Here is a 25,667-nt window from a genome sequence, read left to right on the forward strand (position 1 = left end):
AGCCAGCTGAGCCATTCCTGGATTCCTGACCCTCGGAAACTGTGAAATCATAAATGTCAGTTGTTTTAAGATGCTAGTTTGTTTTGCAGCAATAGATAACTAATATACCATCCTAAGGAAATACTTACATGTTCTAGTAGTTGTTAATGTTGGCATATCTAGACTTCATATAGTATAACCATTTTTTCATCTCGGAGTAAATTCATTGGAATGCTTTCAGCAGCAAAAAAATGGAAAACCCTATTAAATAAACGTAAAAGTGAAGGTAGATATTTTCCTCTAACTGAACTTTCAGAGGTAGTCAGGCATCCAGGGTAGTTTACCATGACAACTCAGTGCTATCGAAGCCCTCTCTGTCCGTGCTCTGCCTTCCTTACTGTTGTCTTCATCATCAGCCTGGGAGCAGTTTGGCTACAATAGCCCTCGGCATGTCCTATCAAGACAGGGCAACATCTAGAGGAAACAACTCCCACTTCTACATGGGTCTTCCCTAGGAGCTCAGTGGTGGAATTCCCTCATATCTCTTAGGCTAGAATTGGATGATATATCCTTTCCTAAGTTAATCATTAGCAGGAGCAGTGAATACTGAAGAAAATTACGGTTTTATTAGTAAGTAGAGAGAGGAGAGAGAAATGGATCCTGGATGAGCAACTGTCCTGTCCACAATAAAGAGTGATCTTGTTTCGCTTTTTGAGCAGCTCACATTGTTCTTGCTTCTCAATCCCCATTTTACCTCATCCTTGCACACCTAGAACACAGCACTCAACGCATGGGGATGGTTTCGGGATGGAACTGTTCTACTTTGGATCATCAGGCATTATGGAGCAGGCAGCCTAGATCCCTGGCATGCGCAGTTCACAACGGGGTTCACACTACTGTGAGAATCTGAATGCCCCTGCTGATCTGACGAGGTGGAGCTCAGGCAGTAATGCTCGCTAACCCACCGCTCACCTCTTGCTGTGCAGCGCAGTTCCTAAGAGGCCACAGAATTAGTACCAGTTTATGGCCTAGAGGTTGGGGACCTGCCACTCTAGACTCTTGGATCTCTTCAATGGATAGTATTAAAGGGCTTGATTTACAAGTTTAAATGCTTTTGGTTGGGGCGGGGGGGTACATAGATGTCAGTCACTCTTAAATACAATCTACTTTTTTTTTTTTTTTTTTTTTTTTCCTGAGTCAGGGTTTTACTCTGCTGCCCAGGCTAGAGTGCAGTGGCCTGAACATGTCTCACTGCAGCCTTGACCTCCTGGACTCAAGCAATCTCCCCACCTCAGCCTACCATGTGTGGCTGGAACCACAAGCATGTACCACCATGCCCGACTAATTTTTTTTTTTTTTTTGAGATGGAGTCTCACTCTGTCACCCATCCTGGAGTGCGGTGGCATGATCTCACCTCACTGCAACCCCCACCTCCCAGGCTCAAGCAATCTTCCCACCTCAGCCTCCCGAGCAGCTGGGACCTCAGGCACATGCCACCATATCTGGCTTGTTTTTTGTATTTTTGGTAGAGACAAAGTTTCACCATGTTGCCCAGGCTGGTCTCAAACTCCTGAGCTCAGGTCCTCTGCCCATCTCAGCCTCCCAAAGTGCCAGGATTATAGGCATGAGCTACCATGCCTGACCAGTTTTTTAAAAATTTTTTGTAGAGGCTGAGCGTGGTGGTTCACACCCATAATTCCAGCACTTTGGGAGGCCGAGGTGGGCAGATCATGAGGTCAGGAGTTCGAGACCATCCTGGCCTCTGCTAAAGATACAAAAAATTAGCTGGGTGTGTGGCACGCACCTGTAATCCCAGCTACTCAGGAGGCTGAGGCAGGAGGATCACTTGAACCCAGGAGGCAGAGGTTGCAATGAGCTGAGATTGCACCATTGCACTCCAGCCTGGGTGACGGGGTGATACTCTGTCTCAAAAAAAAAAAAATTTTTTTTTGTAGAGACAGGGTATCACTTTGTTGCCCAGGCTGGTCTTGACATTTTAGGCTTAAGCTATCCTCACACCTTGGCCTCCCAACGTGCTGAGATTACAGGTATGAGCCACCACACCCAGTCTACAACCTGCTTTTAAACCATAAGATATATTAAGTATTGCATATATTCTGTTATGTGCTAAGAAAATGGAATACAATTGCTATACTTCTGAGACTCATCTCTGCCACATACTATGGTCTAATCTTGGTCAAAATACATTCTTGAAATCTCCTTACCTTTTTTTTTTTTTTTGAGACAGAATTTTGCTCTGTCACCCAGGCTGGAGTGCAGTGGCACCATCTCAGTTCATTGCAACCTCTGCCTCCCAAGTTCAAGTGATTCTCCTGCCTCAGCCTCCTGAGTAGCTGTGATTACAGGCACTGCCACCATGCCCAGCTAATTTTTTGTATTTTTAGTAGAGATGGGGTTTCACCATTTTGGCCAGAATGGTCTCAAGCTCCTGACCTCAAGTGATCCACCCACCTTGGCCTCCCAAAGTGCTGGGATTACAGGTGTGAGCTACCACGCCCTCCTTACCTATTAAATGGGAATAATGATAATTAATATTTCTGAGGGCTGTTGTAATAAAGAACATAAAAGTGTCATCACATAGTTAGCTCCCAGGAGACATTAGATTGCATTCTTTTCCTTGCTTTTTTCTGATTCCCAAATGTGGAGATTTGTTGAAATTTTTCTATACTTGACCTTTTTAAAAATAATAATAATGATAAGATATGTAAACTTTTGGCTGTCTAGTTTCTCAAGATAATTGAGAAGACTAATTCAAAGGAAACATTTAACATGGTGAAATGGGTCATTAGAGAGATCTGGTGTCTCATCCAACCCAAATTTAGGTTGTATTTATAAAGAGAGTGGCCCAGAATATGAATCTGAAGTCATAAGCATGAAAAGAGGCAACACCTGCATACTTTTTTAAAAAGTACTTTTAACTTCACAGGCAGCTAGCTTCTTTGTTTCCAGCCCTTCTTTTCTGATTATATGAAAGGTAGCAGTTTGGCTTGGCAGATTCTTGCTGGGACTTTGAAACCTTCCCAGGCCAATTAGTTCGCCTTTGTTCTGTAACCATGGACCAGACCTTTAATCCTGAGCAGCTACTGTTATAAGTGCAGTTTGGTCTCATGTGAGTAGGTATGTACAAATGTATCACCACCATTAGAAAAGCAACTCAAAGTATCTCTCGCAGCAATAAAGTAGCAGAGCAACATATGTCTGAGCAAAACCACCAGTACCACGATCTCAAGCAAGCATCATCTTGCAAGTTTCCATTTTTTTTTAACCAGCCTTACTTCAGCAAAAAGGTCATGTGACAGTGAGGCCTACATTTAAAAAGAATTAATGTGCTTCTCTCTGATAGTCATTGGACAAGTATCTTGACATCTATCACCTTTCAGGAAAAAAAAAAAAGGAAATCCCATCAAAAGTAAATATTCACTGAATGTATCCTCCTTTTCTATATAATAAACCTTAGTAAAAATTGCACATATGTAAGTTGATGATATAGGTATATCTTTTTTTTTGAGACAGAGTCTCACTCTGTCACCCAGGCTGGAGTTCAGTGGCGCGGTCTCAGCTCACTACCACCTCCGCCTCCCGGGTTCACGCCATTCTCCTTCCTCAGCCTCTGAGTAGCTGGGACTACAGGCGCCCGCCACCGCGCCCAGCTAATTTTTTGTACTTTTAGTAGAGACAGGGTTTCACCGAGACCTTGCCAGGATGGTCTCGATCTCCTGACCTCACCCTCCTCGGCCTCCCAAAGTGGTGCTGGGATTACAGGCGTGAGCCCCCATGCCAGCCTGATATCGTTATATCTAAATCTCATTTACTCTGACTACATGCATTCGTTTCACAATTCTGTATATCTGGTATCTGAAGGTACTGGTTTGGATGTGGTTATCATACTAGTTTCTTGACATTTTACAATTTATATTAACTTTTCCTTTATAATAGAGCATGCTCTCTTAGTATATACACGGCAAGTTGATGGAAATGAATGGAGGAATTTTGTTTCATTAGTAACCAAATTCATAAAAGGTAATAATGTTTAGGGAATAAAATGTCTGATTAACTTAGGAAGTTAATTTGTGGTCCAATTAACTTATGGTAGTAGATTTCAGGGGACTATAAATTAATTGTTTCTTGGTTAACTGAATTTTCTATTTTTTTTTCAGTGATCGTGTATTACTTGAATAATTTAAAATGTAGAAATGATGAATAATAAAAAGTCTTAATCACAGTAAGAAATATGTAATGAACAAAACTGAATCTTTGATTTTAGAGATATTGCAATTATTCTGAAATAGAATTATCTGTACATTCTATATATAGATATCTGTATCTATATAGTTATATCTATATATTGATATATATACATTCTATCCCTGGACTGTGAGCTTCTTGAGGACAGGCTATTTATTAATCTTGATATCTATATTGCTTTGCAGAAAGCCTGAACCATAACAGAACCTTAATAAATGGGTTTTCTTGCAAAAATAAATGAGGATGATATGCAAACCACAGTTAATTGAAAGTCATAAATTTTTTTAAATGTTAATTTAAATTTGAGACCAAGAAATGTAAAATATTATGCTCATTAGCTTTTTTTTTTCTTAACAGCTTTATTGAGGTATATTTTATGTCATAAAATTCACCCATTTCAAGCCTACGATTCACTGATTTTTAGTAACTTTTATCAAGTGATACAGTCATCACTATAAATCATTTTTAGAACATTTTCACACACACCCCTATAAGGTCCCTCATGCCCATTTACAGTTCCTACCCCCAGCCCCAGGCAATCACTAATCTTTATTTCACATTGATGGAATTATACAAAATATGTGGTCTCTTGTGTCTGGCTTCTTCTACTTAGCATAATGTTTTCGAAGTTCATCCATGGCATAGCATGTGTCAGTAATTCCTTTTTATTGCTGAATAGCATGTCATTATATGGCCATATCTACCCATTAGCTTTTAAAATTTAAAACACATGCATACATCTACTTAATAATGCAACAGATAAACGGGTACTATTCATTTAGCAAATACTTGTTGAAACTTGAACATGGCCTAAGTGATTAAAAAATATAAAAGTGACTAGTACCAGATCTAACCTTCAAGGAAACAAATACATAAGAAATCATACAGTTCAGGCCGGGCGCGGTGGCTCAAGCCTGTAATCCCAGCACTTTGGGAGGCCGAGACGGGCGGATCACGAGGTCAGGAGATCGAGACCATCCTGGCTAACACGGTGAAACCCCGTCTCTACTAAAAAAAAATACAAAAAACTAGCCGGGCGAGGTGGCGGGCGCCTGTAGTTCCAGCTACTCGGGAGGCTGAGGCAGGAGAATGGCATAAACCCGGGAGGCGGAGCTTGCAGTGAGCTGAGATCTGGCCTCTGCACTCCAGCCTGGGCGAAAGAGTGAGACTCCGTCTCAAAAAAAAAAAAAAAAAAAGAAATCATACAGTTCAGAGAGAATGAACTGCTGTATCATAATATAAATAAGTTAATACTAGTCTAAAGAGGAAAAGAGGCCGGGCGCGGTGGCTCAAGCCTGTAATCCCAGCACTTTGGGAGGCCGAGACGGGCGGATCACGAGGTCAGGAGATCGAGACCATCCTGGCTAACCCGGTGAAACCCCGTCTCTACTAAAAAAAAATACAAAAAACTAGCCGGGCGAGGTGGCGGGCGCCTGTAGTTCCAGCTACTCGGGAGGCTGAGGCAGGAGAATGGCATAAACCCGGGAGGCGGAGCTTGCAGTGAGCTGAGATCCGGCCTCTGCACTCCAGCCTGGGCGACAGAGCGAGACTCCGTCTCAAAAAAAAAAAGAGGAAAAGATTTGTGGTAGTATTTGAGAGTGCTCCTCAAAGAAGTGATATTTGGATTAAAGTTCACACAAGTAGGCCAGGCGGAATGGCTCATGCCTGTAATCCCAGCACTTTGAGAGGCCAAGGCGGGTGGATCACCTGAGGTCAGGAGTTTGAGATCACCCTGGCCAACATAGCGAAACTCGTCTCTACTAAGCGAAACTCGTCTCTACTAAAAATACAAAAATTAGCCAGGTGTAGTGGTGTGCGCCTGTAGTCCCAGCTACTCGGGAGACTGAGGCAGGAGAATTGCTTGAACCTGGGAGGCGGAGTTTGCAGTGAGCCGAGATTGTGCCACCGCACTCCAGCCTGGGTGACAGAGCGAGACTCCATCACAAAAATAAATAAATAAAATACACTCACACAAGTGCGAAAATACATATTTTATTCAAGAAACAGCAACTTCCCCTGTGTGTTAAATGCAGGCCTCAAAGGGGATATTTTGTGTAGGAGATGAGACTAGAAGTATTGCTTGGTACTATAAAAGGGAATGCCTTGAATGCTATGCTATAGAGTTTTTCTTGATTCTGTGAGCAGTAGAGAGGCATTAAAGGAGAATTTTTCTTTTAATTAGTTTTTGTTTTTGTTTTATTTTTATTTTATTTTTATTTATTTATTTATTTATTTTGAGACAGAGTTTCGCTCTTGTCCCCCAGGCTGGAGTGCAGTGGCATGATGTCGGCTCACTGCAACCTCTGCCTCCTGGGTTCAAGTGATTCTCCTGCCTCAGCCTTCTGAATAGCTGGGATTACAGGGACCTGCCACCACGCCCAGCTAATGTTTGCATTTTTAGTAGAGACAGGGTTTCACCATGTTGGCCAGGCTGGTCTCAAACTCCTGACCTCAGCTGATCCGGCTGCCTTGGCCTCCCAAAGTGCTGGGATTATAGGTGTGAGCTACCACACCCAGCCTAAAGGAGAATTATTTCAGTTCTTTATTCTGACCAAGTTAGGAAAGATAGAGGAAGGTACAAAAGAGGGAGAGAGATACCAAAAGACAGACAAAAAAATTCAACTAATATTTATTACCCACCTAAGATACTATATTAGATGCTGATTGTGCAGCAGAGGCCAAACCAAGTCCTTGCTTTCATGGAGCTTATAGTCTGGTAAAGGAGACAGACAGTAAGTCCTTTAACAAATAAGTATATGAGTGGTCCAGTAGTATCAAGGAAGAAAGGTTTAAAGTAAGGTAAAGATATAGGAAATAATGGGGGAGGGAGGTAGACTATTAAAGATGAGTTGAAGTTTGAGTACACACCCAAAAGCAAGGAGAAATCTAGCCATGCAAACATCTAGAGAGTGTATCTGCGGAACAGCAAATGCAGAGGCCTTCAGGAGGTGATGCCTAGAGTGTTTGAAACAGCTGGAGGCCATTGTAATTCTGGTTTATGTTTTTGAAGGGTCACCCTGGCAGCTGGGTGAACAATAGACTGTAACCTTTGTCAAAGTCAAATAAAATATAGAGAGAGCCAGATCTCTAAATTTAACAGTTTACTTGAGGAGAGAATTGCAATTCAGGGTGTACACACAGACCAAATGGTCTTTAGTATGTCTGAAGAACAAAGAGAAGGTTGGAGGTTTTATAAAAAGGAGAAATGTTACATATTGCTCTTTGAGAAAGTTCATCGGCACTAGTAAGGTTCTGGGGAGTTGGCAGATTTTGATTAGTGAGTGATAGTGGTGGGTAAAATTAGTCTTAGAGTTGCAGCAAGTTATTTCAGCAACTATTAAATAAAACTGATTTCAGATTATAGCAGGCAGCTTGAGCAGCCAGGCTTGCAGAGACTTACAGTTTTGGAGCAATGTTGTGTTCTAAGTCCTTTTTCCTCCTGTGACTTCTCAACTCTGTTTTAGTCAGGTGTGACAAGATTGACCCAATTTCTACGATCAACTTTCACACTTTGTACATATTTCATTTCACATGTATGTAGGTTTATCTGTAGGATTAAGTCCTGGACATGGGATTCCTGAGTCACAGGGCAAATTCACTTATAATTTTGATAGAGACTGTGGAGTTTCCAGCTAGTTTCCACTTCCACCAGCCATATTTGAGAAGCCTATTTGGTCACAGCCTTACCATCACGAAGAGGGAAACTGGGAATTTTTTTTTTATTGGTCAGAAGTCACTAAATCAAGATGTTTACAGACTTGTATTCTTCCTGGAGTTCTAGGGGAAAATCCATTTCCTTGCTTTCTCTAATTTCCATGTTCATTCCTTGGCTCATGGCCCCATCTCTCATCTTCAAATTTCTCTCTCCTGTCATTAAATTACCTTTTATGACTCTGACTTTGACTCCCTCTTATAAGGACTGCTGCGATTACATTGAGCCCATCCAGTTAAACCAGAGTAATCCCCTCGTTTCAGAATCCTGAATTTAATTACATCTGCAGAGTCCCTTTTGCCATGTAAGGTAACATTCACAGCTTTCAGGGATTAGGATATAGACATATTTGCAGAAACGGTGAGCATAACTGTGATAGGAAATAAGTTGTTTTCCTCATTGTCCTGTGTCTCCTAACATTGCCTGTGGTTTTGTGGTTGTTTTGCTGTTTTTGCCATTTAGAGTTTATCCTGGTAAATGGTACGAAATGCAGCTCAGATTTTATTTTTTCCAGATAGCTATTTAGTTGTACCAGCACCATTTACTGAAAAGTTCAACTTCTTCCTAAAATATAACAAATCCCTATATATAGTTTGGTTGCTTTCTGTACTTTCTATTTTGTTCCCTAGTCTGTCTCTCTACCTAAAAAGTACATATTTTTTAAATTTCTGAGATTTTACAGTATGTTATAGTATCTGGTAAGGCTTAGACAAAATTTGCTCTCCCTCTCCACCCCTCCTGCAACACACACACATACATTGCTCTTCTTTTTCAAGATTTTCCTGGCTGCTCTGCTTTGTTTATTTTTCCCATATGAACTTCAGTTTGCCCAGTGTCAGGGGGAAAAGGTATTGTTAGTTTTATTGGAGTAACTTATGAGGTTGGATCTTACTATCTTTGAACATGATATGTCTTTATATACATTCAAGTTATCTTTGTTCCTGCAGTAGTATTTTACATTTTCTTCATTCAGTTTTGCACATTTCTAAGCTTATTCCCAGGTTTTGGTTTTTGGTTTTTGGTGTTTTTTTTTTTTTTTTTTCTTTTCTGGTTTTCTTTGAGATGGAGTCTGGCTCTGTTGCCCAGGCTAGAGTGCAGTGGTGCGATCTCAGCTCACTGCAACCTCTGCCTCCCTGGTTCAAGTGATCCTCCCACCTCAGCCTCCCAGGTAGCTGGTACTACAGGAGTACTTCACCTTACCCGGCTAATTTTTGTATTTTTAGTAGAGACGGGGTTTTACCACGTTAGTCAGACTGGTCTTGAACTCTTGACCTCAGGTGATCCACCCCCCTCACCCTCCCAAAGTACTGGGATTACAGGCATGAGTCACCTCACCTGACCTTATTCCCAGGTTTTTTTCTTTGTTGTTTTTTTTGTTTGCTTGTTTGTTTTTTGTTTTTTTTGACAGGGTCTCCCTTTGTTGCCCAGGCTGGAGTGCAGTGGAGCAATCTCAGCTCACTGCAGCCTCTGCTTCCCAGGCTCACGTGATTCTCCTGCCTCAGCCTCCCAAGTAGCTGGGACTACAGGCGCCAAGACACCATACCCAACTAATTTTTGTATTTTTGGTAGAGACAGGATTTCACCATGTTGCTCAGGCTGGTCTCTAACTTCTAAACTCAAGTAGTCTGCCCACCTCTGCCTCCCAAAGTGCTGGAATTACAGGTACGGGCCACCATTCCTGGCCTTATTCCCAGTTTTTTAATCTTTATTTTTGTATTCATAATGAAAGAAAAGACCCTATTTATAACACTTGCTGATTATAACACTTACTGATTAGTTTTTATGTATGAAAGCTATGGTTAATACAATTTATTATGTTAATTATAAATTATTAATTTTAGACACTGCTACCTTACTGAATTATCTTCTTGTTTGTAATAGTTTTTTAGTTGAGTCTCTTGATTTTCCCAATATGCAGTTATATTGCCTTCAAACAGTAAGAGTTAAACTCATCTTTTCTAATTTATATGCATCTACCTTTCTCTTGTCTCTTCTATTACATTGTAAGTATCAGTGGTGTTGTGTGCATCTCTGTCTTACTCCTGACATTAGTGAGAAAGGCTCATGTTTCCCCATAAAATATTTGCTGACTTTTGGGCTGATACACACACACCCCATCACATTAAAGAAATATATATCAGTTGCTATTTTTTTATTTTTTAGAGTTAGGGTTCTCACTGTGTCATCCAGGCTGTAGAGCAGTGGCATGATTATGGCCCACTGCAGTCTTGAACTCCTGGGTTCAAGTGATCCTCCCACTTCAGCCTCCTGAGTTACTACGATTACAGGTGTGAGCCACTGCACCCAGCTCTTCCTATTTGATTCAGGACATTTTTTCTTATCAAGAATAGGAGTTGAATTTTGTCAAATACTTCTGCAGTATATATGGAGAGATAATGTGGTTTTTCTTAGGTTTATTAATATATATAGTCACATTTTAAAATACATTCTCAGATTTATAAAATTAAGTATGTTACAATTTATAGCTAATGTTTTTTAAAGAAGGTCTTAACATTATGCACTGTTTCTCTCCTGCGTGGCTTTTCTGTCATTACCCAATGCTGTGTTGTATATTTGCAGCCAGTGCCGTAAGTGGAATTTTTTTTTGTTATTCCAATATTTAATAAAATTAAGGTGATGTTGGGCATGGTGGCACACACCTGTGATCCCAGTTACTTGGAAGGCTGAGGTCGGAGGATTGCTTGAGTTCAGGAGTTTGAGACCAGCTTGGGCAACATAGGAAGACCCCATCTCAAAAACATTGCATGAAATTAAGCTGATAATTTGATTTGACCAGTGGACTGAAGATTCCCCTCAACATGGCAGAAGAGGAGGGGGCTCTATTTCAGCTGACCTTTTGATGACCACTTTTTTCCTTAATATTTTTTATTTTGTCTCCAAGCAATTGTGAAAAGAGAAAGGATTATAGGATCAGGAGCAGGAAGAAAAGTGTTTGAGTTAATTAATCCTTCTGGCTAGGTTCCAGTTAGTTTGATGTTTCAAATAAATGCCATAAAATGAACATTGTTTTACATGTTTGTTTCAGCATTCCTTTCCTCAGAGCCATGCTGTCCAATGCTGAGCACTTAAATTGTGTCTAGTGAGGTGTTGTAAGTGTAAAATGCACAGTGATTTTGAAAACTTAGTATAAAAAAAAGAGTATAAAATAGCTCAGTAATAATTTTTATATTGATTATATATTTAAAATGATATTTGGATATATTGGGATAGATATGTCATTAAGATTAATTTCACCTGTTTCCACTTTTTTTTATGTAGCCACTAGAAAATTTTACATTGCACATGTGGTTCACATTATACTTCTGTTGGACAGCACTGGTTTAGAGGTGGTAGATGTGTATATATTTATTTATACATTATATCCTCTTTTACACCTTGTTTCTTATGAGAATAAACTTTCATGAACACTATAATAATCATCCTGCATTATAACAGATTACACCTTCTCTGATTTTTCTTTCTTTTGCTCTGTTTCTTTATTTTGAGACAGAGTCTTGCTCTTTTGTCTAGGCTGGAATGCAGTGGTGCGATCTCAGCTCACTGCAACCTCCCGCCCGGGTTCAAGTGATTCTTCTGCCTCAGCCTCTCAAGTAGCTGGGATTACAGGTGCCTGCCAGGACGCCCATCTAGTTTTTGTATTTTTAGTAGAGACAGGGTTTCACCATGTTGACTAGGCTAGTCTTGAACTCCTGACCTCGTGATCCACCCACCTTGGCCTCCCAAAGTGCTGGGATTACAGGCGTGAGCCACCACGCCTACCCTTTTTCTTTTTTTAAGATACAGGGTAGGCTTGGCACAGTGGCTTATGCCTGTAATTCCAGCACTTTGGGAGGCCAAGGCAGGCGGATTACCTGAGACCAGGAGTTCAAGACCAGCCTGGCCAATATGGTGAAATCCTGTCTCTACTAAAAAAAAAAAAAAAAGTAACTGTGTGTGGTGGCTTATGCCTGTAATCCCAGCACTTTGGGAGGTCAAGACAGGCAGATCACTTGAGCTCAGGAGTTCAAGACCAGCCTGGGCAACATAGAGAAACTCTGTGTCTACAAAAAGTACAAAAAGTTAACTGGGAGTGGTGTTGCATGCTTGTGGTCCCAGCTACTTGGGAGGCTGAGATGGAAGGATCGCTTGAGCCCGGGAGGTCAAGGCTGCAGTGAGCCATGATCATGCCACTACACTCCAGCTTGGGTGACAGAACAAGACCCTGTCTCAAATAAAAAGAGAAGGAGAGAAAGAGACAGACAGACAGACAGACAGGGTCTTGTTCTATCATCCTGGCTGTAGTGCATCATAGCTTACTTATAATCTTGAACTGGGCTCAAGTGATCTTCCTGCCTCAGCCTCCTGAGTAGTCAGGATTACAAGGGCACACCACTTTGTCTGGCTTTTTTTCCTATTATTTATAGAGTCTTGCTATGTTGCCCAGGCTGGTCTCGAACTCCTGGCCTCAAGGAATCCTCCTGCTTTGGCCTCCCAAAGCGCTTGGACGATAGACATGAGCCACCACGCCCAGCCTTATTTTTCTATTTAATTATTTCTAAGAAAATGTAGTTCCTTCCATATGCCCTTGACATTTTCACATAAATTAAATGCAATAGGCTTCTTGTGCTTAATACCAGCACTTAAGAACTGATATGACTATAGAAGGGAGTGAATTTGAAGTCTTTCTACTTTTTCCCTTATCCTGTAATAGAAATTCCCTAGCTTAGAATAAAATTTGCTTTAACATTTCTTTAACTTTCCCCCTATTACCGTAAAAAAGCAGTTTCCCCTCCACATTCTTTGTAGGTAGACCTGAGGTTAGGCATCTATCTTGTTCCAATAGCTTGAGTGTTTTTGAATAGTTCATTTCTTAACTTTTTTGTTCTTCAAAAACAGAAACAATTAAATTACTCCTAAAGTCTTTTTTATCTTGGCTTTTGTTACATTTTTAGGAAAGTTATATCACAGATGATATTGGAATATCGACTTGGAAGGAGCAGACTTTTCTCTCCCATGGTGCCTTACTAGCAAAGAGCTGCCAAGCTGCAATGGAATTAGCAAAGCATGATGCTGAGGTTCAGGATATGGCATTTCAGTATGGGAAGCACATGGCCATGAGTCATAAGGTATTTTGCACACCCTTTATCTTTTTTCAGTACTTAAATAGCTACAATGATACACAAGAAAGCTTTTGCTATTTAATAAGCTGCTTTTATATTTCAAAAATGCTTATTGTGTGGTTCAAATCTGTCAGCCCTGGATGATTGTTATGTAATGTAAACAGTATAATTGGTAAGTATTGTGCATTTCTTACAGAAAGCCACAGCTTACTTGAACCAGTTTTGTGATGTTTGTCTTTTCTTACCACCTGAAAGGGTTCTTGAGAGAACTCTTACATATTATTAAATAACATATTTGCAGACTGGAATATATTCACATAATGGAAGAATATTTGTCATTTTTATTACAGTTCCCTTATAGCTTTTTTTTTTTTTTTTTTTTTTTTTTTTTGAGATGGAGTCTTGCTCTGTCACCCAGGCTGGAGTGCAGTGGTGCAATCTCAGCTCACTGCAGTACAACCTCTGCCTCCCGGGTTCAAGCAATTCTCCTGCCTCAGCCTCTGAGTAGCTGGGATTACAGGCACACGCCACCACGCCTGGCTAATTTTTTAATTTTTAGTAGAGACAAGGTTTCACCATGTTGGTCAGGCTGTTCTGGAATTCCTGACTTCGTGATCTGCTTGCCTTGGCCTCCCAAAGTGCTGGGATTACAGGCGTGAGCCAGCACGCCTGGCCCCTTATAGCTCTTTATATAAAACATGTTATGAGAAGTTAATAAAATTCAGAAATATAGTGAATCAAATTGAAAGCTTTAATTTTAATAACTAATTCTTTGAATGGGCATATGAAATCTAAAATATCCCAAAATTAGCTGCTGTGTTATTACCTCTCTCTATATATATAATTTTAAATTTAATTTAATATATACTTTTCAGATGTTACTTAAATAGTTCATAAGGAAGGGAATATATACATATATAATATCTCCAGATGAGCTTTTTGCATATTTTATTTAATCTTAGATCAGTTTATTAGGCAATTCTATTTATTAAATCTTTATCTAAATATTTTCCTTTGACTTAAAAAGTAAAATAAAGACTGCCACCCACTAAAAATGGAATGTGTTAGGGAATGATTCTGGAGAGTTTTACAGGTTATTTGGAGAATTTTACAGGTTATTGTTAATCATCTGAAATATCCTTTTTTTTTCTTTCTTTCTTTTTTTTTTTTTTTTTTTTTTTTTGAGACGGAGTTTCGCTCTTGCCCAGGCTGGAGTGCAATGGCATGATCTCGGCTCATTGCAACCTCTGTCTCCCGGGTTCAAGCAATTCTCCTGCTTCAGCCTCCCAAGTAGCTGGAATGTGTGTGCCACCATACCCGGCTAATTTTTGTTTTTTTAGTAGAGGTGGGAGCTTCACCATTTTGACCAGGCTGGTCTCGAACTCCTGACCTCAAATGATCCACCCACCCCAGCCTCCCAAAGTGCTGAGATTACAGGCTTGAGCCACTGCACCCAGCCTGAAATATTATTTTGTTTATTAAAGTATATCTAAAAACTGCATTCCTTAAACTTCATAATTCACTGCATTAACTGGTACTTTCTGAATATAACTAAAACATACTAGTGTATATACATTTCACTAATTTACTCATTTAACTTCTTCTTGTAGATAAATTCTGATGTCCAGCCTTTTATTAAAGAAAAGACCAGTGACTCCATGACTTTTAATCTAAACTCAGCTCCTGTAGTCTTACATCAGGAATTTCTTGGAAGAGATTTGTGGATTAAACAGATCGGAGAGGTAAAATGAAATTACTCCTGTTTTAGGTACCATTAGTAATTAGTGGATTTTAGAACATAATTGGTATTTCTTGCTGATATAAGGCTACAGATGAGCCTTAGGCATATTCATGTAACAGGTAAAATTCTTTCTTTCTTTGTAATCTTCATTTTTAAGAGATAAAATATTAAAGTTAGAGATTGCAGTACTGAATTTTTCTATTATCTGAGTTCTTAGAATACTGCAACACAAAACTAGTGCCTGTGGTGAATGCTAATTAACTCAGATGACTTCTTTTTTCTAAAGGCTTTCAAAAATTGGGCTATGGTAATAGCACCACCCTATAACTGACTGCAATTTCCCATCTGTGGACTCTCGCACAAGCTGCAGAATTCCAGGAGCTCCGTCTGTCAGCTCATTGGGTTATTTTAAAACAAACTTGGACCCTGAATACTTGTACTGAGGCATTATCAAAGGGAAAAAAAAAAAAAAAGCATGGCGAAGTGGGAGGGGTAAAGGGGCTTGAATTGGGTAAATTTCTCATTTTGGCAGATGAGAGGGAACTTTTTTGATTTTCTTTTAATTCAGAAACTCTAGTGCAAAACTTCTTTTCTTTTTAGCCAGAGCCTCTTGGAATTTATTTAACTTCGTGGCTGTAATTGGTTCGGTTAATCTGAGGCTCTGGACAGAGAAACCAGGCATAGCTGAGGGTAGAGGTAGCTACCATCCTTAAAGGAGAGAGGATGGGTGGGCGCAGTGGCTCATGCCTATAATCCCAGCACTTTAAAATGCCAAGGCGGGAGGATCACTTGAGCTCTTGAGTTCAAGACCAGCAACATAGTGAGACCTCATGTCTACAAAATTAAAGTTTTTGAAATTAAAAAAAAAAAAAAAAGGCTGAGAGCCTAAGTGAGTATCTGCATTCTGAAAGACGATTTCCTTTCTCCCAACCCTTATTGATTCTCAAAATGCTTAAAATTCCTCATATTCACCAAGTAGAAAACTGAGGATTTCTTTCTGAAAAAACTGTCAAACTCAGGAGAAAAGCCCTGCAGACGTGGATATTTGGGGCCTCCTCAGTAAACATGCCATATCCCTGAGCAGTCCTCCACAGCAAGACCCACCATTTGACAAGCCTCAGAGGATCTAAGTGCCCAGAATATCCGCTGCCTTACTCTGAAGCAGAATAGGAAAAGAGGACCACTGGGCATTTGAGAAAAGCTGCTTCCACGAAACAGCAAGTCAAAAACAAACTGATAAAAAGAGAACTTAGAGGAAATAGAGACAATGTAAGCAAAGGCAGATGTTTTTCAAAGCACTATAATCAATATACTTGACAAGGAAGGATATTAAATCCATGGTATAATAATAGATGATACATTAAAAAGGACAATTCAAGAATAAAAATTAGAATTATAAAGTATAAAAATATGATTGCAGAATTTTTTAATCAGAAGAATGGAAGATACAAATGAAAAAATCTCCCAGAAAATTGGACCAAAAAAATGATGTCTTAAAAAGAGAAAAAAAGAAAGAAAACTAAGGACTCTTTCAGGAAACCTTGTATCTATTAAGAGTCACAGCCAGGCCGGGCACAGTGGCTCACACCTATAATCCCAACACTCTGGGAGGCCAAGGCAGGTGGATCACCTGAGGTCAGGAGTTCGAGACCAACGTGGTGAAATGCTGTCTCTACTAAAAATACAAAAATTAGCCAGGCGTGGTGGTGCACACCTATAAGGCAGAGGCTGGAGTGAGCGAGATTGCACCATTGCACTCTAGACTGAGAAACAAGAGCTAAACTCTGTCTCAAAAAAAAAAAAAAAAAAAGGAGTCACAGGCCAGGTGTGGTGGCTCATGTCTGTAATCCCAGTAATCTGAGCACTTTGTGAGGCCAAGGTGGGTGGATCACTTGAGGTCAGAAAGTCAAGACCAGCCTGGCCAACATGGTAAAACCCTGTCTCTACTGAAAATACAAAAAATAGCTGGGTGTGGTGGTGCACATCTGTAATCCCAGCTTCTCAGGTGGCTGAGGCACAAGAATCACTTGAACATAGGAGGTAGAGGTTGCAGTGAGGCAAGATTGAGCCACTTCACTCCAGCCTGAGCGACACAGTGAGACTGTCTTTTTTTTTTTTTTTTTTTTTTTTTTTTTAAAAGGCCAGACATGGTGGCTTACACCTGTAATCCCAGCACTTTGGGAGGCCAAGGCAGGTGGATCACCTGAGGTCCGGTGTTCGAGACCAGCCTGACCAACATGGTGAAACCCCGTCTCTACTAAATACAAAAATTAGCCGTGCTTGGTGACTCACATCTCTAATCCCTGCTACTCGGGAGGCTGAGGCAGGAGAACTGCTTGAACCCAGGAGGCAGAGGTTGCATTGAGCCAAGATTGCGTCACTGCACTCCAGCCTGGGCAGCAAGAATGAAACTCTGTCTCAAAAAAAAAAAAAAAAAAAGTCAAAGAAAGAGAAAACTGAAAACAGAGGTAAGAAAATTAACAAGTTTTTTGTTTTTGTTTTTGTTTTGTTTTTTTTGAGACAGAGTCTCGCTCTGTCGCCCAGGCTGGAGTACAGTGGCGCGATGTTGGCTCACTGCAAGCTCCGCCTCCCGGGTTTATGCCATTCTCCTGCCTCAGCCTCCCGAGTAACTGGGACTACAGGCGTCCGCCACATCGCCTGGCTAGTTTTCTTGTATTTTTTTAGTAGAGACGGGGTTTCACCGTGTTAGCCAGGATGGTCTCGATCTCCTGATCTCGTGATCCACCCATCTCGGCCTCCCAAAGTGCTGGGATTACAGGCTTGAGCCACCGCGCCCGGCCAATTAACAAGTTTTAAAAAATAAAAATTATGGCCGGGCATAGTGGCTCATGCCTGTAATCCCAGCACTTTGGGAAGTCAAGGTGGACAGATCACTTGAGGTCAGGAGTTTGAGACCAGCCCGGCCAACATGGCAAAACCCCATCTCTATTAAAAATACAAAAATTAGCCGGACATGGTGGCCCGGGCCTGTAATCCCAGCTACTCAGGAGGCTGAGGTCTGAGAATTGCTTGAACCCTAGAGGCGGAGGTTGCAGTGAGCCGATCGTACCACTGCACTCCATCCTGGGCAGCAGAGGGAGACTCTGTCTCACACACACACACACACACACACACACACACACACGCACAAAAGACACTTTACTGAGTTTATTTTTAATCTTCTAAATTGTAATGTTCATGTTTATTTAAAGCTTTATAAGATAATGATCTTGTTGCCTCCTGGTCAGAGATAGGAAACACAATTTGCATAATACCTAGGAGGGACATTCCACCCTAAATCTCAAGGAGGTTGCTTATTAATCCTGAAATTAGTTCTCTTTCTGATTTTTTCATGTTATTTACCCTCCTGGATATCTTTGTGATCCTTTCCTTCCCTCCCCCACAGTCCTCTCCTTCAGTTTTGAATTTGATTGCAAGATCCTTAACAATACTAGCAAATTCATCTTTGAATTACCCATAGTACCTGCCGCAGTGGCTTACTTGGAGTAATTACCCAATTAATATTTGTCAAAAAGTGAGTGTCGTGTGTCTTGCAGGGTGAAACTGGTGGCAGACCAGTTTTGTTAAATACAGTTAAGTTGGTATAACAGAAATGGCTCACAGAAGACCAGGATTTGGAAGGTCTCGATCAAGATTGTCCAGCCCTTGTGGGCCGTATGCAGCCCAGAACAGCTTTGAAAGTGGCCCAACACAAATTCGTAAACTTTCTTAAAACATTATGAAGGTTTTTTTGCAATTTTTTTTTTTTTTAGCTCTCACCTACCATTAGTGTTTATGTGTTTTATGTGTGGCCCAAGACAATTCTTCTTCCAGTGTGGTCCAGGGAAGCAAAAAGATTGGATAGTCCTGGTCTAGATTCTAATTTGGACTCTGCTAGCATCTATGTAAACTTAATCACATTCTCTCATATCCTCATTATTCTTTTCTGTAAATTGATGGCCTTAAACTAGATCTTTTCCAAAGTCCCTTTCAGCTCTCAAATAAATCTAAGAAATAGGTCTCTTAGACGAGATGCGTTATAAGAGAAATATTTATCTCTATTAGAAACAGGCTGCGAATGGTGGCTCTCGCCTGTAATCCCAGCACTTTGGGAGGCTGAGGTGGGTGGATCACTTGAGGTCAGCAGTTCCAGACCAGCCTGTCCAACATGGTGAAACCCGTTCTCTACTAAAAATATAAAAAATAGGCCGGGCGCGGTTGCTCAAGCCTGTAATCCCAGCACTTTGGGAGGCCGAGACGGGCGGATCACGAGGTCAGGAGATCAAGACCATCCTGGCTAACCCGGTGAAACCCCGTCTCTACTAAAAATACAAAAAACTAGCCAGGCGAGGTGGTGGGCGCCTGTAGTCCCAGCTACTCCGGAGGCTGAGGCAGGAGAATGGCGTGAACCCGGGAGGCGGAGCTTGCAGTGAGCTGAGATCCGGCCACTGCACTCCAGCCTGGGCGACACAGCGACACTCCGTCTCAAAAAAAAAAAAAAAAAAAAAAAAAAAAATATATATATATATGTAATAGCGGGGCATGGTGGTGCATGCCTGTAATCCCAGCTACTCAGGAGGCTGAGACAGGAGAATCACTTGAGCCCAGGAGGCAGAGGTTGCAGTGAGCCAAGTTCGCACCAGTGCACTCCAGCCTGGGTGACAGAGTGAGACTCTCTCAAAAAAAAAAAAGAAAGAAACTTATACAAGTTTTAACACTGAGAAATAGAGAAATCTTGCTCTCAGTGATGGAAGTCACCTGTGATTTTTTTATTACCACATTTAAAATTACTTCTTTACTCTGCCCAGGCCTGTTTGTGTCTTATCTGCCCTTTTGATTTCCTGCTTGGAAAGAGTGAGAATTATTGACTAGACAAGGAAGCCGGGAGGTGACATACTCCCAGTGCCCGTTCAGCACCATTGTGAAGCTAGGAGCAAGGGCACCTCTGGAATTTTCCTTATCAGGCTGTACCACCTCTTCTCCAGCAACTCCTTTCTCCTGAAAAATCTTAGGATTAACTGGCCCTCTTCCATCACAACTATAGGCCTATGGATGCATGAGCATGTTGACACACATGCACACAACCACACTCTTTCACAAAAGTCAGTTAAGACCGGAAACAGCTGAAAAACATTTGCTGAGCTTTTTCTCCATACTAAATTCTACAGCTCTCTCCCTGCCTTAATTTTAAATTTAAATTTGTAACTGCTGAAAAATAATGATCAGGAAAAAATACTGTTAGTGAATGGGTTATTCACCCTGGGGAGGTGAAGTCATTACTCAGTTATCTCATTTTGATTCCTAAGAAAAGAAAGTAGAATCCTTCAGAGCACCACAGAGCTCTGACTCTCTCAGGGAGTCCAGGGGCTATTGCAGGTCAGCAAGCTTTATTTTTAATGATGCTTCTAGTTTTCTGCTGCCATTATAAGTCACCTGAAGAAATAAGAATTATGGTTAGATTTTCTTGGCTATTCCTAATAGTACTGAAATGTCACTTGGGCTTGTGACATTCTGACACTGTCATAACCAGCCATAAAATACCTTAAGTGTACTACAAATTACCATTGCTAAGCTGTAACTCACTTGTCCCTAGATAGCTTACTATTACTCCTTATTCAGAAAGTAAAACAAAAACTGCTAGGTAAGACTGGTGTGTGTGAAAATAACACATGCATATTCTTAAACAAAAGAGAAAATGCACATGCAGATTCTTCATTAATACCACGTGTGATACTCTTCTAGTTCTTTAAGACATTTTTAGTGGTTTCAAGAGGAATAATATTAATATCATCCTCTATCATAGAAGGCATACAGTGTAGGCATTTGAAAGGACTATATGCATGACCACAAATACTATGAAATGGCTCTAGATATCTCCTAAAATAAAATATTTCTTAAGACTTTCTGTTGCACTTAAGGAAATAAAGTGCTTGACTACAGGAGATACAGCAATAAGTTGCCTAAAGGTTGTCTGTGGTCTTGTAGAGAGGGGATAAGATAAATACATAAATATATAAATGTAAGGAATACTGTAATTCATGCCACTTGGGGAGCATAGAGGAAAGACAATTGATGTTCAGTTGGAAAAGTCAAGAAAGAAGTTTATGAAGTCAGTATTAATAATATGTGAGATAGTCCTTAAAGAAGATTTGATAGCAAAGATGAGAATGGGGGGCTTCCTAGGCAAAGGAAACCGTGAAAAAGTGATACATATGCAGGCATGCAGTGTAGTCCAAGAAAAAAAAGTGTTTTAATTTGGATGGAATGTGAAAAACATAGGGCGATATCAGTGACAGGTGAAGAATTGCTCTGAAATAGTAATAACTATATTTAAAAGACTGGCTTATATAAAAATATGTACATGAATGTTCAGATCAGCAATATTTACAATATCCAAAGGGTAGAAATAACCCAGTGTCCATCAGCTGATGAATGGATAAACAAAATGTGGTGTACCCATACAATGGAATATTACTCAGCCACGGAAAGGAATGAGGTATTGATACATGCTGTAACATTCATGGGCCTTTAAAACGTTATATTATAAGCTGGGTGCAGTGGCTCACACCTGTAATCCCAGCACTTTGGGAGGCCGAGGCAGGCAGATCACAAGGTCAGGAGATCGAGACCATCCTGGTCAACATGGTGAAACCCCGTCTCTACTAAAAATACAAAAATTAGCCAGGCGTGGTAATGGGTACCCGTAGTCCTAGCTACTCGGGAGGCTGAGGCAGGAGAATTGCTTGAACCTGGGAGACGGAGGTTTCAGTGAGCCAAGATCGTGCCACTGCACTCCAGCCTGGGGACAGAGTGAGTCTCTGTCTCAAAAAAAAAAAAAAAAAATTATAATAAGTGAAAGAAGCCAGATGCAAAAGGCCACCTATCATATGATTCCATTTATGTGAAACATCCAGAGTAGGCAAATCATAGAGACAGAAAAAAGACTGGTGGTTGCCTGGGATTGGGGAAAGGGGAAGGGGGAGAGACTGTGTAATAGGTACAGGTTTCCTTCTGGGGTAATAAAAATGTTCGGAACTTGTTAGTGGTGATGATTGCACAACATTGTGAATGTACTAAATGCCACTGAATTATACTTTTTTAAACGGTTAAAATGATTAATTTTATGTTATGTAAATTTTACCTAAATTTTTTAAAGACTTTGGGATGTTTGCCTATGGAAAATCAACTTGATGATGAAGTCATGAAGCAGACATTTAAAGTTTTTGAGCCAGATATTATCAAGGTCTGAGCTGTGAGGGAGGTAAATCTGGCTATATTATACAGGATGAAAGGTACTAAAAGATACTAAAAGCAAAGAGATCAATTAGTAAGTTTTTGAAAACCCATTGATATGTGCAAGAGAAAAGCCCAATCAGATTGTTGGCAATGAGAATGGGAAGATAAGTAGGTTAAACGTAAAACTCATTTCAGAGAAAATGTGTAGGACTAGAAAACTGATCTGACAGGGAGAGGCTAACAGGTGTGGACTGGGGAGTGAGAGTCAGGGGCTAAAACAAGGGTTTTGGACTAGGATAACAGAAAAAATTAAGCCATTTATAGAAATAGGAAAGTTAAGTGGAAAGACTGGTTTAACTTAGGTTCTTGACATGATGAGTTTGAAGTACTCCATCAAGGTTGATGACCGTTGCCTTGGGAACTTGCTGCTGGAGGAAGCAACTAAATTCTACTAGTTAGCCTGATTTCCTTACTCATGGCCTTTCTGAGACCTGAGTAGATTTTTTTTCCTGGTCACACTGTGCGATAAAAAATTTCATGTTTCTTCCAGATTCCAAGAGAGCAGCATAGCAAGAAAAACAGGTTGCAAATAAATAACTAAGACCTATGAGCAGAGAGATTTGTTATGTAGATAATATAAGTAGCATCTCCTCGTCTTTCTCTAGTATATCTAGTATCTTCTTGCCTCTCTCCTTTTTAAGATTGAACACCATAGCCTTCTACGTCTGCTGTTACTCCTTTTTCTCCAGTGAACCAAAGGAACAGGATATGAGCAAATTAATTCCTTGGACATCCACACTTGCCTCTAAAAGTCGATTAGCTTTGCCAGTTGAAAGAGATGGTAAAATAGGTACCCAAGTGAAGCAGTCGATGTCTGAATGGTGTTAACTTCCTTGCACATGCTTTTTGTGCTCTCTTATTCATAGAGAATGACCAAGAGAGCAGAGAAAAGGCCTGCCTTGTTCCTTTATATTCTGCTGTCTTTCCAGCTCTGTAACTAGACAGCCCAGCAACACAAGGCCTGCTTCTACCAAACCAATACTCAGTGGGCTGCTCTAACTTCAGGGCTAGCAGATATAGTAGATTTCTGATTTGTGACCCTTCTTTCTGTTATCCCCATACTGTTTTTGTTGTTGTTGTTGTTTGTTTGTTTGTTTTTGTTTTTGTGTTTTTTTCAGAGATGGCCAGCCTGAACTGTATTTTAAATAACATTATAGGGCTGGGTGTGGTGGCTCATGCCTGTAATCCCAGCACTTTCGGAGGCCAATGTGGGAGGATTGCTTGAGGCCAGGAATTCAAGACCCTCCCAGGCAACATAGCAAGATCCCCATCCCTACTAAAAACTTTTAAAAGTAGCCAGGTGTGGCCGGGCGCGGTGGCTCAAGCCTGTAATCCCAGCACTTTGGGAGGCCGAGACGGGCGGATCACGAGGTCAGCAGATCGAGACCATCCTGGCTAACACGGTGAAACCCCGTCTCTACTAAAAAATACAAAAAACTAGCCGGGCGAGGTGGCGGGCGCCTGTAGTCCCAGTTACTCGGGAGGCTGAGGCAGGAGAATGGCGTAAACCCGGGAGGCGGAGCTTGCAGTGAGCTGAGATCCAGCCACTGCACTCCAGCCTGGGCGACAGAGCGAGACTCCGTCTCAAAAAAAAAAAAAAAAAAAAAAAAAAGTAGCCAGGTGTGGTGGCATGTACCTGTAATCCCAACTATTCAAGAGGCTGAGGCTAGAGAATCTCCTGAGTCCAGGTCAAGGCTACAGTGGACCATGATTGTGCCACTGCACTCTAGCCTGGGCAACAGAGGGAGACTCTGTCAGACAAACAAATAAATAATTATTATAGTAAATGTCAGTGTTCTTAGGGACAAATGCTGAAGTATCTAGGGGTGAACATCGTGATTTCTAAAACTTACTCTCAAATAATAAATGGTCATGGAGAGAAAGAGGGAAAACAGAAGTGGTAAGGTGTTAGCAACTGGTGAGTCTAAGTGGAGGGCAAATGAGTGTTCACTGTATTCTTTCAACTAAAAAGTTTGTGGGAGCCGAGTGTGGTGGCTCATGCCTGTAATCCCAGCGCTTTGGGAGGCTGAGGCGGGCGGATTACGAGGTCAGGAGTTTGCGACCAGGTGGCCAACATGGTGAAACCCTGTCTCTACTAAAAATACAAAAAATTAGCCGGGCGTGGTGGCAGGTGCCTGTAATCCCAGCTACTTGGGAGGCTGACGCAGGAGAATCACTTAAACCCAGGAGGCAGAGCTTGCAGTGAGCCGAGACCATGCCACTGCACTCTAGCCTGGGTGACAGAGGGAGACTCTGTCTCAAAAAAAAAAAAAAAAAAAAGTTTGTGGGGGAAGTTTTCCTTGAAGTTTTAAAAAGATTTAAAAAGAAAATCTTTAAAAATGACAGTTATTCTAAAATATAGCCTGTAACATTTGGGAAGAATAACCTGATAAGTAGAGATGATTAGTCTCTAGCAATTTCTGGACTCCCTGCTGTGGAATATTAGTTTTCTGCTTTTAGAAAAAGGTGTCCCCATATCCAGCTTTCAAGTCCAGATAACAGTAGTTAGAAATTGGAAACAGTTCATTTATGTCATCCAATCCTTCTTTGTTACCTGACTTATAAAAAAACGTTTGTTTCTTAAAGTAAAAGACCACATTGTACATCCATTACTTACCAACAGGGAATCTGTCTGCCTTTAGTCTGCAGAGAGTGGTATATAAACCTTTGGAATTAATTCCTTTGTGCATCCTCTCAATCAGAATGCTGGCTTTTTTTTTTTGCTTTTGTATGGAATATTGTTTTACAGTGTTCACTGTAGCTGTCCAAGGAGACCTCCAGTGTCATGAGCACAGGCACACTATCTTGTCTATTTTCACATTTTTAAAAGATAAAACAAGGTTCAAACCACACATTCTCTGTGAACTGCTAAAGATTAGGAAAAAATTACTTTCTTTTCTCTTGACCTGGATTGACAAGAAGCACACCTACAGGAGGCAAAAAGATGAGTGAATCCCTTTTAAAGACCCTCGTAATGAAGCCCTCAGGGAATTGCTGTGTATGGTAGAATTTACAGCAGCTTCTGGGGACGAACAGTGTGGCAGGAAGAGGTTCAGGACTGCTGGCTATTGAAATATAGATTCCATTTATTTTATATCAGCCTATTTTGGGCCCCTGTGAGAAAGTTATCTTAATAATATCTTGCTCTGGCTGGCCGCGGTGGCTCACGCCTGTAATCCCAGCACTTTGGGAGGCTGAGGTGGGCGGATCACCTGAGGTCAGGAGTTCGAGACTACCCTGGCTAACATGACAAAACCCCATTGCTACTAAAAACACAAAAATTATCCAGGCATGGTGGTGGGCACCTATAATCCTAGCTACTAAGGAGGCTAAGGTAGGAGAATCGCTTGAACCCGGGAGGCGGAGGTTGCAGTGAGCCAAAATCATGCCATTCTACTCCAGCCTGGGGAACAGAGTGAGACTCCATCTTAATAATAATAATAATAATAATAATAATAATAATATCTTGCTCTGCTAGAAATACACATGAGAAGTGGCAGATGTCAGAACAAAAAGGGAAAAATTGCAGTACTCCATTCTCCTTGAGACTTAT

The 25,667-nt window shown here is 40.9% G+C and overlaps 1 protein-coding gene across 6 annotated transcripts in view; it reads left to right on the forward strand.

The window, feature by feature from the left end:
• The window catches only part of PDSS2 (decaprenyl diphosphate synthase subunit 2), a 314,537-nt gene that overhangs the window by 241,769 nt on the left and 47,101 nt on the right, over positions 1–25,667 (forward strand). For all 6 annotated transcript variants that reach the window (XM_030929294.1, XM_030929297.1, XM_030929293.1 and 3 more), the window contains 2 exons: positions 12,910–13,083; positions 14,688–14,819. In XM_030929294.1, the coding sequence (XP_030785154.1) occupies positions 12,910–13,083; positions 14,688–14,819 (306 nt within the window). The remainder of the gene's footprint in view (positions 1–12,909; positions 13,084–14,687; positions 14,820–25,667) is intronic.

This window comes from Rhinopithecus roxellana, chromosome 4 (assembly GCF_007565055.1).
Source record: "Rhinopithecus roxellana isolate Shanxi Qingling chromosome 4, ASM756505v1, whole genome shotgun sequence".
In the NCBI taxonomy this organism is placed as follows: Eukaryota; Metazoa; Chordata; class Mammalia; order Primates; family Cercopithecidae; genus Rhinopithecus; species Rhinopithecus roxellana.